The sequence below is a fragment of the Muscardinus avellanarius genome, assembly GCF_963383645.1.
Source record: "Muscardinus avellanarius genome assembly, chromosome: 15".
In the NCBI taxonomy this organism is placed as follows: domain Eukaryota; kingdom Metazoa; phylum Chordata; class Mammalia; order Rodentia; family Gliridae; genus Muscardinus; species Muscardinus avellanarius.
In genome coordinates this window covers 84232794-84249521 of record NC_137801.1, presented here as the reverse complement: position 1 = coordinate 84249521, position 16728 = coordinate 84232794, and the positions used below count along the sequence as shown (strand labels likewise).

General features: G+C 46.6%; 1 protein-coding gene across 1 annotated transcript in view; it reads left to right on the top strand.

Moving 5' to 3' along the window:
* The window catches only part of MAP4K4 (mitogen-activated protein kinase kinase kinase kinase 4), a gene marked incomplete at both ends in the record, with an annotated part of 175091 nt that extends 159944 nt beyond the window's left edge, over positions 1 to 15147 (top strand). Inside the window, 11 exon segments of the mRNA XM_080711647.1 lie at positions 378 to 396; positions 399 to 619; positions 2569 to 2686; positions 3220 to 3390; positions 4356 to 4499; positions 8066 to 8200; positions 10716 to 10816; positions 12860 to 13009; positions 13768 to 13927; positions 14724 to 14863; positions 15064 to 15147. Of these exon segments, the coding sequence (XP_080567773.1) occupies positions 378 to 396; positions 399 to 619; positions 2569 to 2686; positions 3220 to 3390; positions 4356 to 4499; positions 8066 to 8200; positions 10716 to 10816; positions 12860 to 13009; positions 13768 to 13927; positions 14724 to 14863; positions 15064 to 15147 (1443 nt within the window).
* Between the last annotated feature and the right edge of the window lie 1581 nt (positions 15148 to 16728).

The window sequence follows — 16728 nt, the reverse complement described above, 5'->3', positions numbered from 1 at the left end:
CTGAGAGGCCTTATGCAGGCGCAGGCTCCTCACTGAAGCGGGACAGGGTGCCTGGCTGGTCCGTGGGACTCTGTCCTGCGTGTTTCCTGCCTGCCATGGCAGTGCATTTGGACGGCAAGTAGGAAGAGCTTGGAGAAGACCAGGACTCAGCTACGCCACCGGTGCCGTCTGGCACTTTGGACAGGAGGAGCTAGCACCGCGGTGGCGTCCTCACTCCTGACCTGTGTGGCCACCAGATCAGGGACTTTGAGTTCTGCTGGCATTTGGTGAGGAGGTGTGCGCGAGTCCGGCTCATGTCCTTGGCCCGCCCTCGGTGACTTAGCAGAGTCTGAGGCCACACAGCACCTTAAGCGAAGCAGTTATTGATAGGGCGGTAGGCAATGTCAGCAGCGCTTGAGCGAGACCAGTGTGCCTGTTTTCTCTGCAGAGTACAGTTGACCAAAAGCGTGCCAGCCATCATGAGAGCAATGGCTTTGCCGGTCGCATTCACCTCTTGCCAGATCTCTTACAGCAAAGCCATTCCTCCTCCACTTCCTCCACCTCCTCCTCCCCATCCTCCAGCCAGCCGACACCCACCATGTCCCCACAGACACCCCAGGACAAGCTCACTTCTAATGAGGTATGTCTCCACCACAGCTGGCTGCTTTCCTGGGGTTAGACCAGCACCGCCTAGGAGCTAGTTTGCAGAGGAGACCTTTCCCAGCCCTCCCCTCCCCCGCTGCCTTCTGTCCCCCTCCCCTACCCCAAGTAACATGTTTCAGATCTGCATACAAATCCCTTAACCCTAGATTGATCCCCCCCCCCCCCAAACTTGCCAGTTCACTGTTTGCTTTCTCTGGACCAGTGGAGTTGCATGGCTTTCTTTATTCAATTTATTATTTTTTTAATCTAAACAAAACGATTGCTGTGTTCTCAGATCCATTACGTATTTGGCATGAAATTCTCATAGTCATTTGTGGAATCTGCCTGTTTCATTCTTTTTTTTATCCAGTAAATAAAGTATCAGGAAATTTTGGTTAAGCAGACTTGGCCTTACCTGAACAAATTACTGTCCCATAAAGGAATCCTTCAAACAGGCCAGGATTTTTTTTCCATTTTTTGGGTGGGCGATTATTGGTTGGTTATTCTTCTTCCTTTTTTTTTTTTTTTTTTTTACCAACTCTTTTCAAAGGATTTCTCTCCTTGAAATTTATACTCACTCTGAGTTTAAGAAGAGGCCAAAAGGTTTCTGGGGAAACGTAGAAAACCGGATGTCGAGCAAGGAAGGACAAAGGGCTGAGCGTGTTTTTCACTGAAGCTTTCGGGTGGGAAGTCCCGCGTGTGGGTGGCGTGGCTGTGCTGCTCGGTCGGCTGCTAGTGGGTGCTTCTTTGCTCTTTGAACAGGGTCGTGCCCGAGGGCAGTGACAGCCCACCCTGAGCACCTTGTCCTTAACCAAACAGGCACTCTGACTTCCCGGGAGACTCGGTTTAAATGCATCTATTTACTGGTTGAGGGAGGTCGAAACTAACGCGTCGCTTCAGCCAGTCCTGTTAATACAAACACTAACGTGACTGCCACTCCTGCTTCGGTTCCTTTGTTAGAAAGAATCAGAAAATCCTCTTCTCCTGAGGAGCAGGCACAAGTCACTCTCCTGGGCAGGCTGGGCATCAGGCCCCGGAGAGGGAGTCCCGGAGGTCCACACAGCAGGGGCGCTTAGGAGGGGCACAGTGGCTGTGGGCACCCGCAGCAGGTGCGAGATGGTACCGCACGGAAGCGTTCAATCAGACACTTTTTTTTCTCCCAAGATATATATCCCCTACACTCGCATCCCTCCTTATTAATATTTTACACGTTTCTCCATTTACTTCTAATTTACTATAACCTTTAACTCACTAAACTGGCAAGTTTATTTTCCTGTTTGTTTTGTTTTTAACCGTCATTACATTTCCACTTAACAGTTCGTTTCGCTTTCTTTGTTTTTGTTTTTTGCCCCCTCCCCTTTGGGCTTAAGTCACATCATTAACCAAAACACTAGTGCTCCTAAAAGATCAAACAGCCGCCCCTTGTCGTGTGCACCTCTCACTAATGAGCCCTGTCTGGTGCGGGTGTAACGGTGATGCGGCCAAACTGGGGAGCCGAAGCTCCTGCAGCTTTCTGGCAAGAGGCTCCATTTGCAAAGTAATACAGTTAAATTGAGATTTGCCGGTGTTTCAACACAGATCGATTGGACATTTGGGGGCGGGGGAGCAAATTCCGAAATCAAGCTGTCTCGGACGTCCCTTAGGGTTCACGTCATACTTGCTTCGTTAAAGAAAGGAGCAACTAGGAGCATGGAGTGTAGCTCTTACTGGTAGCTTGCAGCATGGCTTCCTAGATGCACGTCTCTCCGGGAGAGATGCGGGCGGACTCGTGTGTTGGGGGCGCCGGCCGGCGGCTGCGTGGAGGCCCCCAGAGCGTGTGGGGGGTGGGACCGGCGCAGGCAGAGGGCTTGGATGGGAGCCCGTGCAGGACAGAGTGTATGTGCGTGTCTTTCAATGTCCACCTTTTCAATGTCATCTGTATTAATGAAATTGAAATTTACGTTACAGACTCAGTCCGCTAGTAGCACACTCCAGAAACACAAATCTTCCTCCTCCTTTACACCTTTTATAGACCCCAGATTACTACAGATTTCTCCATCTAGTGGCACAACAGTGACTTCCGTGGGTAAGTACTCTGGCACCAAGAAAGCAGCTGACACACAGGACTCTCTTTGCCCTGTTCTTTTAAGTAGCTCAGGGGTGGCGTGCTGGTTGTTGACTCGGGCACACCTGAGGCGCAGAGACCTCCCAGCCGCCTTCCCTGTCCCTTTGCAGTGAGCTGCATAGACGGTTTCCTTTTTTCATATACATTCCCTGCAAAATGTTTCCTCCTTACCTGGGTGTGATGGCATGCACCTGTAATCCTGGCGCTTGGGAAGCCGAGACAGGAGGGATTGCAGGTTTGAGGCCAGCTTCAACAGATTGAGAAGGCCCTCAACGATTTAGTGAGACCCTGTTTTAAAAAATAAAATAGGACTGGGGTGTGACTTAGAGGTAGAATGCCCCTGGGTTCAGTCCCCAGCATCACCAAAAAAGAGAGTCTCTTCCTCGATAGCAGTTCGGGTGTGTGAATCACAGGAATATTTTCTTGAGGCATAGGAGGGGCTGCAGAGGGCGTGGGGTGTGGACAGAAAGTAATGTGATTACACTGTGTTCCAGTGGGATTTTCCTGTGATGGAATAAGACCAGAATCCATACGGCAGGATCCTACCCGGAAGGGCTCAGTGGTCAATGTGAACCCCACCAACACTAGGCCACAGAGCGACACCCCTGAGATCCGCAAATACAAGAAGAGGTTTAACTCAGAGATCCTGTGTGCGGCCCTATGGGGTAGGTACCTGGCTGCAGCTGCTCCTCAGAGGATCACTGCTTTTACTAGTCTGGGGTTTCTTGAAGGCTTAGCAGCTTCTGGATTCTTGTCCGGCCCCCTGTGGCTGAGGCGGGAGCGTTGATGGCTGGGGAGTCCTGTGTGCTTCGAGTTCTTTGAGCAGCCCAACCCTGGAAAGGAAGGGCAGCGCGAGGAAGCCGGGGCGGCTTGGCCTGTGGCTGCCGGCGCAGCACCGACGTGCATTGCGACGCCTCCTTTACGGCCTCAGCTCAACTCTGCGCCCTGCATCTTTAGCCTAACGTTCAAGTGCACTTGTGAGAGCCGTCTGCGGCGAGCAGGAGTCTGGTCGGGCTCAGCAGCCGACTGGCCTGCGGAGTCCCTGCGGTCTGTGTAGCATCTTTGGCTCCACACACCCCGCGAGGCGAGGGCGCTTGGCGGGTCCTCCGCCGCCATCTCGAATCCCGACTCTTGCCAGCGCCTGGTCCAGCCCCGGCTTCCAGTCCCAAGCTGTTTCTGTTCTCCACCACCTTGAACCCTGCAGTTGACCTTGAACAAGGAAACTGCCGCTACCCAGAACAGTGTCTCGTTGCTCTGGTGTTGTGTGTATGAGTGAGAACAAAGGAAGTGCCTTGCTTTAGGGTCCACCGCTCCTGCGCCACAGCGTTCTGACTCCTCGCAGGTCAGCCGCTCCACGGTCCCCGGGCTGGCAGAATCAGCCGCCTCCCCGCCCACCCCAAACCCGGCCAGCCTGGGGCGCTGGCCTTTCAGCTGGAAAGCACGGGTCAAACATGAAGGCCGCAGCCTCGCCTTTTTAAACCTCAGACCGTTCTTAGCTAAGCATTACTTTGTCTTGGTGGCTCACAGAATCTGTCTCCTTTTTCAGGTGGGTGGTCTGATCCTGTCCTTAGAGCCTAGCCCGTTGCCAAGCACAGCCTAATACGGCATCTGTTCTGTGTCCTTGAAACAGGAGTGAATTTGCTTGTGGGCACCGAGAGTGGCCTGATGCTGCTGGACAGGAGTGGCCAAGGGAAGGTATACCCTCTCATCAACCGCAGACGGTTTCAGCAAATGGACGTGCTCGAGGGCTTAAATGTCTTGGTGACGATATCTGGTAAGCATTTGTCTAAGGGAACAGAATCTCTACTGCTGCTTGTAGACATTCTAGCTTTTCAGGCTACACTCCAGCTAGCTCATTCTCTGGTGTCCTGACTAAATGAGGGCAGTCGATTGCAGGTTTACAGTAACAGGAGAGGAAGGATGCACACAGCTGTGACACACACCCAGTTTCCCCTACTAATGCCTCTATTAATGTGATACATTATTATTTGTTAGTAATAATGCGTTTTTGATATTTATGTGGCACGTTCTCTTGCTTTCATTAAATGTATGATAGCCTATATTTGCTGTTATTGTATCATTCAAACTAGATTCAGTGCCCTAAAAATCCTCATTCTTTCTTCTTCCTGGGGTCCTGGCAAAGACTGATCTTCTGTTTCTGTGGTTCTCTTCCTCTTTGAGAGGGCCATATAAGTGTGACCATGTAGTTGTAGCCGGGGGCAGTGGTATGTGTGGGTCATACAGTGCGCAGCCTAATAGCCCGCTCGTTCCTCCTGGCCGTGCATTTAAGGTTCCTTCATGTCTTCTTGTCACTAGCTCTCTCATTCCTTTTATATTGCTGAATAATAGTCAGTTATATAGATGTACCACAGTCCTCGTCGCTTCTGGACTCTGGCAACTGAATAAAGCGGCCGTACACACACATGTGTGTGCAGCTGCGGGTAAGAATCTGCCAAGCTGCCTTCCAAAGTGCTATTCGTTTTGCCTCCCACAGGCAATGAAAGAGACCTCCAGTTACTCCCCGTTCCCACCAGCACTTGGCCTTGTCAGCGCTTTGGGTTTTAGCCATCCTGATAGGTTGGGCTTCCCTCATGTTATAAAATGTTAAGCTGCTTTTCATATGCTCTTTGCTGTCTGAGAATCTACTTTAGTAAACTCTCTACTCATTTTGTAACTGGGGTCTTGTTTTTCGTTGTTGGATTTTAAGAGTTTTTGTGTAAGATCCGTTCACTACCTCTGTGTGGGTGTTTTCTGGGCCCTGTGTTGTGTTCCACGGATCTGTGTGTTTGTTGTTAACCACGTTGTCTTGATCCCTGTAGAAGTGTCCAAGTTTTAACTTTGTTCTTTTTAAATATTGTGTCTTTTGTCTATTCATATAAACTTTAGAGTCAGTTCACAGATTTGCATAAAATAGCTTGCTGTGATTGATTTGGTGGTTGTTGCTGCTGTTGTCTTTGTGGATGTTAGACTAGGAATTGAACCCAGGAGGCATTCTACCTCTGAGCAACACTCCCTTCCCCAGAAAATTTTAATTGTTTTTGTTTTGAAACAGGGTCTTGTAAGGTTGCTGAAAGTCTCACTACATTGCCCAGGCTGTTCTCTAACCTGCAATTGCCCTATCTCTGCCTCCCAAGTACCAGGATTATAGGCATGTGCCACCACACTTGCTGTGATTTTGATTGGAAGAACTGACATCTTGACAATCTTGAGTCTTCCTATCCATGAACATGGAATACCCATTTATTTGGTGCTTTGATATTTTTCATTAGAATTTTAGAGTTTTTTATTTTTTGGTGGTACTAGGGTTCCTGGAAACCCTTCTACCTCCAGGATACACTCCCAGACCTATTTTGTACTTTTATTTGGAAACAAGGTCTCTTAAGCCAGCAAGGCTGGCTTCGAACCTGTGAGATCCTCCTGTCTCCGCCTCCCAAATGCGGGGATTACAAGCGTGCGCCACCACGCCCGGCTTATAGTTGTTGAAATAGATCCTAAAAAAGGACTATTTCGTTAGATTTATGTCTACTCCATAGTTTTTGAAGTGCTAATATAAATGTGTTTTTAGTTTTAAAATTGACTTATTTGTTGCTGGCAGATAGGAAAGCAGTTGACTTGTATACTAGGCTTGTATCCTACATCTTCTCTCTAATTGCTTATTAGTGTCAGGTTTGGAGTGTGTGTGTATGAGCGCGCGCACGTTACTGACTATTATTTTCTACCTAAATAACCATACTTCTGTAATAGTTTCATTTCTTCCATTCCAGTTCTTATGCGTGCATTTTATTTCCTTTCATTATGTTACCACATTAGCTTGGATGCCCCAGTGTGGTGTTTAATAGGCGTCATCATTCTTCCCTTATTCTAGATCTTAGGGCGAAAGCCTGCTTTCTCACCCTTAAGCCTAATGTTAGCTCCGATGTTCTGCAGGTGTTCTTAAGCGCATGGAGCAGCTGCCCTCCACGCCTGTGTTCCCGAGAGTTTTATCATGAGGAGGTGTTGGAGTTGCCCTGATGTGGTTGTGCTTTTTCCTCTTTGGCCTGGGACTGAGGGGTACCTTTGCTCAACATCAGTTTTTGATGCTTATAGCCGTGGGTTCCTCTTTGCCTGTGAGTGACCATATTCACTCATCACTCATTCATTTATTGACTAATTCTGCTGTCGATGGAAACATTCATATTGTTTCCTGTTTGGGTCTGTTATGAATATTTCTGCTCATGTATTTGAGGGCTTATGCACATTTTTTTTTTTAAATTACAGAAGGTCCCGGATCATGCAGGGCATGCACAAATCTTACTAAGATAATGCCAAACTCCTTAAAATGATTCACACTCGTCGATGGAGTTTCCATTTGCTCCGTATTTTGCCCACCTTTGATATCATTCTAATTATGAGACATTCTGATGGGTACATGAAATTGTGTCTCATTAAGGTTTTAGTGCATTTACTCTTGACAACAAGTGCCTGTTTTATGTTCCTATGAGCGCCTCCTCTGGTTGCATATCTAGCTTTTCTATTTGGTTATCTTTCTGTTTTATTTAGAGGAGTCGATTACATAATCCAGTTGTAAGTCCTTTGTCGGCTGTGTAAGTGGCATTCATCTCTGCTTTGTGACTTGGACCTTTCTCCAGTTAACTTCCCAGAGTGGTTCATAGAACTAAGAGAAACGTTTACTGGTTTGTTATAAAGGAGAATACAAAGGGTAGACATGAGGGGAGGTGGAGTGTGAGGTAGAGAGGAGACACAGAAAATGCCATGACCTTTCCAAGCATCCTACTGCTCAGGAGCCTCCAGGTGTTCTGCTCTCTGAAAGCTGATGAGAACTCTGTCTGTTTGGACTTTGGTGGAGTCTTCATTACATAGGCATGATTGACTAAATTGTTGGCCAGAGACAATAAACAACCTTCATTCCCTGGAGGGTGGGAGTGGAGCTGAAAGTCCCCACCTTGTAATCCTGCTTTGGTCTCTGTGGTGACCAACCCTACTCTAAAGTGACTTAAGGGCTGCCACCAGGAGCAGGAAAATAAACAAACAAACAAACAAACAAACACAGCTTTGAAGATTCCAAGAACTCAGGAGTATGCCAGGAAACAGCATTACCCAATGACAATAACTGGTATTACATAGTGTTTTATTGATAGTATCCATCTACATAAACATGAATTCATTATTTTAAGACCTTTCCTTCTAGCCACCTCTATACTCGTTGGTAATTATGTAGGGATTTCAAAAGTCTCTGGTAACACTCTCCTACAAAATAGAAAGAAGTGATAGTTACTGCTTAAAGAAATTGCTTTTATTTGCTATTGTTATTAATGACGATAACCATATTTATCTTGCTAGGCAAAAAGGATAAGTTACGTGTCTACTACTTGTCCTGGTTAAGAAATAAAATACTTCATAATGACCCAGAAGTTGAGAAGAAACAAGGGTGGACGACCGTTGGTGATTTGGAAGGTTGTGTGCACTATAAAGTTGGTAAGTTCTGGCAGGATCCTGACTCTAGTGTTTTTCCAGAGATTAATAAAGTTTTGTTTAAAATTCATGTGCTCCTGTTTCTGAAACACAAGACTCATGCTCAGAGTGCTGTTTGTAAGGTATCGCTGACCTCCCAGTCTCATCTGGACATGGTCTTACTGCCCATGTGCACCTTAAGGCTGGCACAGTTTTTTTCTGTCTGTTCACACCATCTTCGGTCTCCCCCCTTCATCCTGTGAGCCTCTTCATCCTTCTCTCGGGCAGGCCGCCGTCTCTCTTGAGATGGAGTTCCTTGCCAAGGAAGCCCGCTGACTTGGATTCTCCCTAGATTCCAGGCCTGTTCTCTTAGGCAGCTGCAGGTCCTTGGCAGTCACCGATGGAAAGTTTGAGTTCGACCCATAGAGCTGTGGCCTGTCGTTGTTAATTAAGTGAACTGTGCAGAGCTGCTGTGCTCTGAAGAGTCTGGCTGCACAGTCGGTGTTTCATGGCGACTCTATCTTTTTTTTCCTGTTTGATATGCATGCGGTAATTCTTTTGAAGTAAAAATCTCACAGGAGCAAAACCAATTTTGTATTACACGTGAAAAAAGTATTGGCATCTATATTAGGAATAAAGGAAAAAATAGTAGGCCTTAGTCAAATTAAAATGTTATGGGAATTATGATATATTCTAATATAATTTGAATCTGAAAGTTTGTCTACCTAAGGCTGACTAACATTGGAGACTCATTGCATGTTGATTTCTGGAAGCATATTCTTTTTGTTTGTTTATTTATTGTTTTCTGTTTACCAAAGAATCTACTGTAGACAGTTCTTCTGTTCCTGAGAATATTATAACCCTTGCCATCTTGTTTAATGTAGCCTATCTGCTGCATCCAGGTCATGAGTCAATACTGATGATAGGAGCCACTTTGATGTTTGTTATAATTCTGATACTGAGCAACAGTACCATTTCTTTGGTGTAGATTTGAGGATTAGGATCTTCTGTGTTGTGTTTATGTGGAATATTTTTATGGACAAATTGTTAAAATCATCTAAGGCTAAATTTAATAAATACCTCATAACATCTTATTCATGAGTAGATTACAGAAAGAGCTAGAGGCAAGAATGTTTGGTTGTGCTTGGCTTTTTACCAGAACAGAACAGTCGTCCTTAAGTCTGTTGTTCTTATAGAAACCAGATAGTTTGTGGAGATGAATGTGCCTAGTATCATTCATTCATTCATTATCTTTTTAAATGCCACTAAGAACAAGGGGCTATTTAAAGTTTGTTTAAATTGATCAAAATTAAGTAAACCTTAAAATTTAGTTCCTCCATAGTCCTAGTATATTCTTTTTTGTTTTGTTTTTATGGTACTGGGGATTAAACCGAGGGGGATTTTATTTCTGAGCTATACCCTCAGCCCTTTTTATCTTTTGTTTTTGGAAACAGGGTTTCATTAGGTTACTGAGAGTTTTGCTGTGTTGCTGAGGCTGTCCTTGAACCTACAATCTTCCGTCTCTGCCTCACAAGTACTGAGATTACAAGCATGTGCCCCAAATCTATATGTATCTAGTAGCTATCATACTAATTGCATATATGAAGTATTTTTATCATTTCAGATAATTCTGTTAAGCAGTGCTTAATAGTTTGGACAGCATCTTATAACCTGCTCTTTCTGTCTAATTGTTGATCATTTATTCACTGACTGTATAGAGAGCTTAAAGGTATCGGTGATCCCACACGACACACCAGGAATCAAATAGTCATGTGATGTTAGTTTATATGCGTGTCAGAGTCCTGAGTCCAGTGTGGTCAAGGACCCCTTGTGAGAACCTACCTGTTTTTAGTGTTTTTTTGCATGCGAGGGAATTGAAGCCCCTATGGAAAGCCAGATTTTTTTATGGTTGAAAAGAGACTTGTTTTACTAATTCTCTCTGGCGCAGAACTTCAGGTAGAACCCTAGAAATCACTGTCGCCGTAGATGGGGAAGTGGTTTGGTGTGGTACCTGGGCTTCTACACGGATCTCTCTACCTACTAGTAAGAGTTTGAGGCTTGGGAGAATTCTGGTGCATCTTTCCATGTCCTTAGTCTGTGTGAAACACACCCTGCCCCCACCACTGTGGAGCTTGGGAAGGCTGCATGGAAGACCTGACTCCATCCTGGGCCTCTTGGCTAGTGAACCCTCGGTATCCTTTTAAGTAACGCTGGGTCCTGAACTTTAGGTCGGTCTGCAATCGTCCTTGACAGTAAAATACTTGGACTCCAAGAAGATGGGAAATATTAGTGAAAGTATTGATTGATAGTGTTCAAAGTATTGGAATGGAATCCAGTACAACAGCAAAAATGAAGGGGAAATATGGATTATACACTACAGAATTGGGAAGGGAAGTGTGTATCGCTTCCTCTCCATCTTCATTCCCCCACAGTTTGGATGAATCCATAGGAAGCATATTTATAACCTTGCAGTGGACCGCTAGAAGGATTTGGGGTTCCATGTTGATACCGACACATGCTTTTTGTGTTCCTTTTTCAGTAAAATATGAAAGAATCAAATTTCTGGTGATTGCTTTGAAGAGTTCTGTGGAAGTTTATGCGTGGGCACCTAAGCCATATCACAAGTTTATGGCCTTTAAGGTAATGACGACAAGTGCGTTTAAAGGAAGCATCAGCCAAGCAAACTCCAGCTCAGAGCCAGGGAATCGGGTTAAAAAACCTGAACAGTTAGAATGGTAACACAAAGCTGTGTGTTAATAGAGCACGTAATGTTTTCTCAAAGAGGCCATTTATAAGATGGGGATGGTGGCGCACGCTTGTAATCCCAGCATTTAGGAGGCTGAGACAGGAGGATCGCGGTTCACGGCCAGCTTCAGCTACTTAGTGAGGCCCTCTGCAACTCAGTGAGACCCTGTTACCAAAATTAAAAATAAAATATAGGGCTGGGGTTGTAGCTTGGAGGTAGAATGCCCCTGAGTTCCATCCCCAGTAACACACACACACACACACACACACACACACACACACACACACCCCAACTGCAGAAAGTTAACAATCATTTTCTATGTGTATTTTAGTTATTTTATAATTTACTTTGTACTAAACTCAAATATATGAAATTCTTAATAAAAACTAATACTGTTTTAATACTAGAAAGAAATATATTACTAACATCATTTCTAATATTATACATATAACCTTAACAATAGCCCCTGGGGCCATTTTAGTGCAGGGCAAAAGAATTAGAATTTTTCATTTACAATAATTCTATTTAAAATAGTTCACATAAGCTGGGTGTGGTAGCTTGTAATCCCAGCATTAGGGAGACTGAGATAGAGGATTACAGGTTCGAAGCCAGCCTTTGGAGGTCCTGCACAACTTAGTGAGACCCTGTTTTAAAATAAGGAATAAAATAGGGCTGAGGGTATAGCTTGGAGGTAGAATGCTTCTGGGTTCAATCCTCAGTACTACAATAAATAAGTAAATTAATAAACACATAAAATAGCTCAGATACGTTTTATTAGAAGGAGAAATTTCTGTTGTTTGGAAAATTTATGTTTTTGCATTAATTGATTCCCCAGTGAAGCAGAACAAGTGGAATTATTACCGTATTTATTTCAAAAAATAAATCCTGTCTGGGCGTGGTGGCACACAGCTGTAATCCCAGTATTTTGGAGGCTAAGGCAGGAGGGTCACAGGTTTGAGGCCAGCACATGGTAACTAGCAAGACGCTGTTGCAAAATAAAAAAACAAAAGGCTGGAGGTTTAACTCAAGAGGGAGAATGCCCCTGGGCCTAATCCTCAGCACTACAAATAATAAGCAAATAAGTAAATTCATCGTAGTGTTAATTTGTTATAAAATTACATTGTCCTCAGCGATCTAGTCCTAATATCCCTTATGTGCAGGTACTGTAGGGGTCACTTTTTTAAATATTATCTTGCCGGGCATGGTGGCCACACACTTGTAATTCCAATACTTGAGAAGCTGAGACAGGAGGATTGTAGGTTCACATCCAGCCTCAGCTACTAAGTGAGACCCTATTTCAAAAATAAAGAATAAAAAGTAGGTCTGGGGTTGTAGCTGGGAGAGAATGGTCCTGCACCACAACCCCAGCACCGCAAAAATAAGTGAATAAATAAATATTAGCTCATCACCACCGCAGTCCTGTGAGCTGTGAGTACTGCTGTTAATACACTGAAGCTGCCCAGTCCGGTACAAGCCATTCTAGTTCTGTACAATCTTTGTCTAGTCAGATAATTAAAATAGGAGTCTTTCCAGCGTGCTCCGTGCCCAGGACAGCAGCGCCGACCACGCCCTCCACACACATTTCCTGCAGCTTCCTGCTCCTCCGTCCACGTCTAACTCGACGGGTACTATGTCACCGGGGTCTCATTGCTTCATGTTACCCGTTTTTCTGGCCAAGTCTGCAGGACAGTAAATAACAGTGCAGAATAGTGTTCTGTAGGAGAGCTTTGGGCAGAGTTTCTGGAAGAAGTGTCTTCCTGATGCTAATTAGCAAACCCAAGCATCCTAAGACCTCTGGGCTGTTTGTGCCTTCGGGCTGTCAGCGCGTGTGGCCCGTAGCAGGGTGGCGAGCGCCTTGGGTCTGGCTCCTCTGGGCTGATCTGTTAGGATAACTTCCACTTCATCTTACGGCTTCTGTCTCGGTCCCTGCTTTGTAGTCATTTGGAGAATTGGTACATAAGCCATTGCTGGTGGACCTCACTGTTGAGGAGGGCCAGAGGTTGAAAGTTATCTATGGCTCCTGTGCTGGATTCCATGCCGTCGATGTGGATTCGGGGTCCGTCTATGACATTTATCTACCGACACACGTAAGAAAGAGCCCACACTCCATGGTGGGTTGACTGGCTTTCTTGTGCTTGACTTTCCCTTGCTCCGCCTAGTGAACTAACCCAAGCAGGGCTTCCTCGTTACCCCGTGGTATGGGGGTGAGTATTTCCTGATATGTATTTTCGGAAGCTCGGTGCTCTGGGGCGGGTGGACAGCCACTTGCCCAGCTCCGTGGCGCCCTCCTGAAAGCCTCGTAGCCTTTGCTTTGACTAACACGGGGTGGGCTGGGCGGGTGCTGGCAGGCCAAAGCACCCCTGGGTGGGGAGTGTTCTCAGGTAGAGCCCATCATCAGTTCCCAGAGGCTTCTGGGAATGTGAGATAAGCCGGGCGTGGTGGTGCAAGCTTGTGATCCCAGTACTTGGGAGGCTGAGTTAGGAGGATGGGGTTGGAGGCCAGCCTTAGCTACTTAGTGAGGCCCCCTGCAACTTAGACCCTGTTTCTATAATATAAAAAAAGTAGGATTGGGGGTGTAGCTCGGAGGTAGAATGCCCCTGGGTTCCATTCCCAGGACAACAAAGGAAGGAAGGAAGGAAGGAAGGAAGGAAGGAAGGAAGGAAGGAAGGAAGGAGCATGAGTCAGTAGAGTATCTGGACTGTAAATGGTGGGTGTGGGGACATTCGTCACGTGGGTGCCCCAGAGTATCACCTCTTAGCAGTACACATCACGGGCGTCTGGCTGAGCAGCCTGCAGGGTTGGAAGTCGCCGCAAACATGCATCCCTGCTGTGCTCTCCCCTCCAGATCCAGTGCAGCATCAAACCACACGCGATCATCATCCTGCCCAACACGGACGGCATGGAGCTCCTGGTGTGCTATGAAGACGAGGGCGTCTACGTGAACACGTACGGGAGGATCACCAAGGACGTGGTCCTGCAGTGGGGAGAGATGCCAACGTCCGTAGGTACGGAGCGCCGGCAGCCCCTGTCCGCAGGTGGTGGCGTGAAAGCGGAGCCTCCTGCGGGGCCGCGTCTGTTTGTCGTGCCGAGTTTGCAGTTGGTGGAGTGATTGGCAGTAGACAATGGAAAGTTAGATGGTAGACTGTGGAAATACTATAATCGTACATCTTACTTTAGAACAAAATCCAAGTGTGTGTGTGTGTGTGTGTGTGTGTGTGTGTGTGTGTGTTCCTGGGGATTGACCCCAGGGCCTCCAGCATGCACTCTGCCACCGAGCTGCACTCCTAGCCCAACGCTTACATACATTTTAAGCATTTATTATTACAGTTTCTTTAAAGACATCCGGAGAACATAGGTCAGATATTTTTGAGCACCTTGAGGGAAGGAGAGAGAGCCGCCGAGGCGCTGCGCTGCCCTCGAGCGTGGCTGAGCCGCCGCCATGTCGGCTTGCTCCAGGAGCCGCGGCCGGGGTTTCTGCGGCTCTGTGCTGCGGTCCCCAGCTGCCCTGGCTGACTGCACTTGGTCCCTCTCCCTGCTCCTCGCTTCTCCTCCCACCCTTGCCTCGTGGCGGGGCTGATGGGAGCATGTACAATGGGTCAGTTCTCAACACGAGTGCGGAACCCTTGATTCAAATCACTACATCCCAGGGTCGACTGGGGCTTACAAAGGCAGAGTCCTTGAAAACAACCTTCATTTGGTTTAGGGGTCGTGGGTGCGTGCGTGAGTGTTTTATATATGCAACTTTTTTGTTTAAGTCTGTTTCCTTACCTTGAATAACATGCACTTTCCCCTCTCCCAAAGCATACATTCGATCCAACCAGACGATGGGCTGGGGAGAGAAGGCCATAGAGATCCGGTCTGTGGAGACTGGCCACTTGGACGGCGTATTTATGCATAAAAGGGCTCAACGACTAAAGTTCTTATGTGAACGCAATGACAAGGTAGGTAACGCTTCCTTCCGGCTCTTCTCGGTGGCTGGCGTCTCGGTGGCGGTCTCTTTGCCGTGGAGTCCCGTGATGAATTGCAGCTGCGGTAGATTCCGACGTCCCAAGGAGCTGTCTAGACCTGTGTCGGGCACACTGTGGGTGTGGGGGCTGGCGGTGCTGACGGCTGCTGACTGCGCCTCTCTTCTGTCCTGCAGGTGTTTTTTGCCTCTGTCCGATCCGGCGGCAGCAGTCAGGTTTATTTCATGACCTTGGGCAGGACTTCTCTTCTGAGCTGGTAGAGGCAGTGTGATACAGGGATTGTCTTCAAGATCCTGAGAACTTGGAATTCCTCGCAACTGGAGCTCGGAGCTGCCCCGTGCAGCCGAGACCGCCGCGCGCCGGCCTCTCGCCTTGGGTCCTCTCCGTCCCTTCCTTCCTAGACCTCTTTGGGCAGTTTATCCCTATTCTCTTCTTTTTCCCACTCAAAAATAAATCAAGGCTGCGTTGCAGCTGGTGCTGTTCAGATTCTACCATCGGTGCTAGAAGTGTTTGGGGTCGAGCATCAGACCGGAAAGAAACCCTTTCCTGCAGCTCCAGAATTCCTTGTCTCTGAGTGACTCTGTCCTGTGGGTGTGTGGCGGTGGTGAGCGAGAACGTGCCATCAGCTCTGTTGGCCCTGGGCACAAGGAGGTGGAAGTGGTGGTGGTGAGCAGTTTGCTGAAGCAGAGGGCAGATTTAATATAGTAACATTAACAGTGTATTTAATTGACATTTCTTTTTTGTAATGTGACAATATGTGGACAAAGAAGAAGGTGCAGGTTTAAGAAGTTAATATTTATAAAATGTGAAAGACACAGTTATTAGGATAACTTTTTGTGGGTGGGGCTTGGGGCGGGGTGGGTCAAGGGACCCCGTTTTGTTTCTTTGGATTTTTCGCGGGGGGAGGGGTGGCCCGGGCAAGAACCCAGTCATTTTTCTGTGTACCAAGTTTTGCCTAAATCATGTGCAGATGATTCTAAAAAAAAAAAAAAAAAAAACAGAAAGAAAAAGAAAATGTGTGCATTTTGTATAATGACCAGAACTTTGTTGTGTGACAGTATTAGCACTGCCTCAGTGAAAGGTTTAATTTTTGTTTAAACCTAGAAGTGCAACCACCGTCTTACCGCAGCAGCCTGCGCTTGCAGAAGAAAAGAAAAAAAGAATTCAACCTACATGTTTATTTTTTGCCTACCTCATTGTTTTTAATGCATTGAGAGGTGATTTAGTTTGTTTTTTTTAAAAGAAAACATTAATGTTTAATTTAATCTTAGTACCAAAACCGATTGAAGTTTGACTGTTATTTTGTCAGAAGTCTGAGCAAACACAAGAACAGCTGTCCCCGGAGGTGAGAAGTAGCCTTGTGGCGGACGCAGTGTGCTTTCTACACTTAGAAAGCAGAGTGCTTCATTTTCACCCGAATTCCCCAGGAGCGGTTGATGGGCAGCTGTCGCCCACAACAGAGACCTCCTTGTCCCCAGCTGGGGGTTGGTAGCAGAGGCGGTCACGTTAGAGTACTCACACAAACTGTCCAGTGTTGCAGAAGCCTTTTTTTTGGGGGGGGGGGTGAGGGTATGTCCCTTTTCTAAAAATGCGATGCACTAAAACTATTTTACGAATGTAGTTAATTCTACTTGTTCATACAGATGGCATCTTCCTGTGTTTAGGTGTAATATTGAAGCCCTGGCTTTTCTTGTTCTCTCACTAGCTCTCGTTCTCTGTTTTTTAAACTAATTTTACTTTACGAATATGTTGGTGACATTTGTAATAAATGTCTTGAGTAATAATTTTTCTGGCGGCTTCCTGGTCATCTCTCCGCTCCCCCACGGGTGCCGACGTCTCGG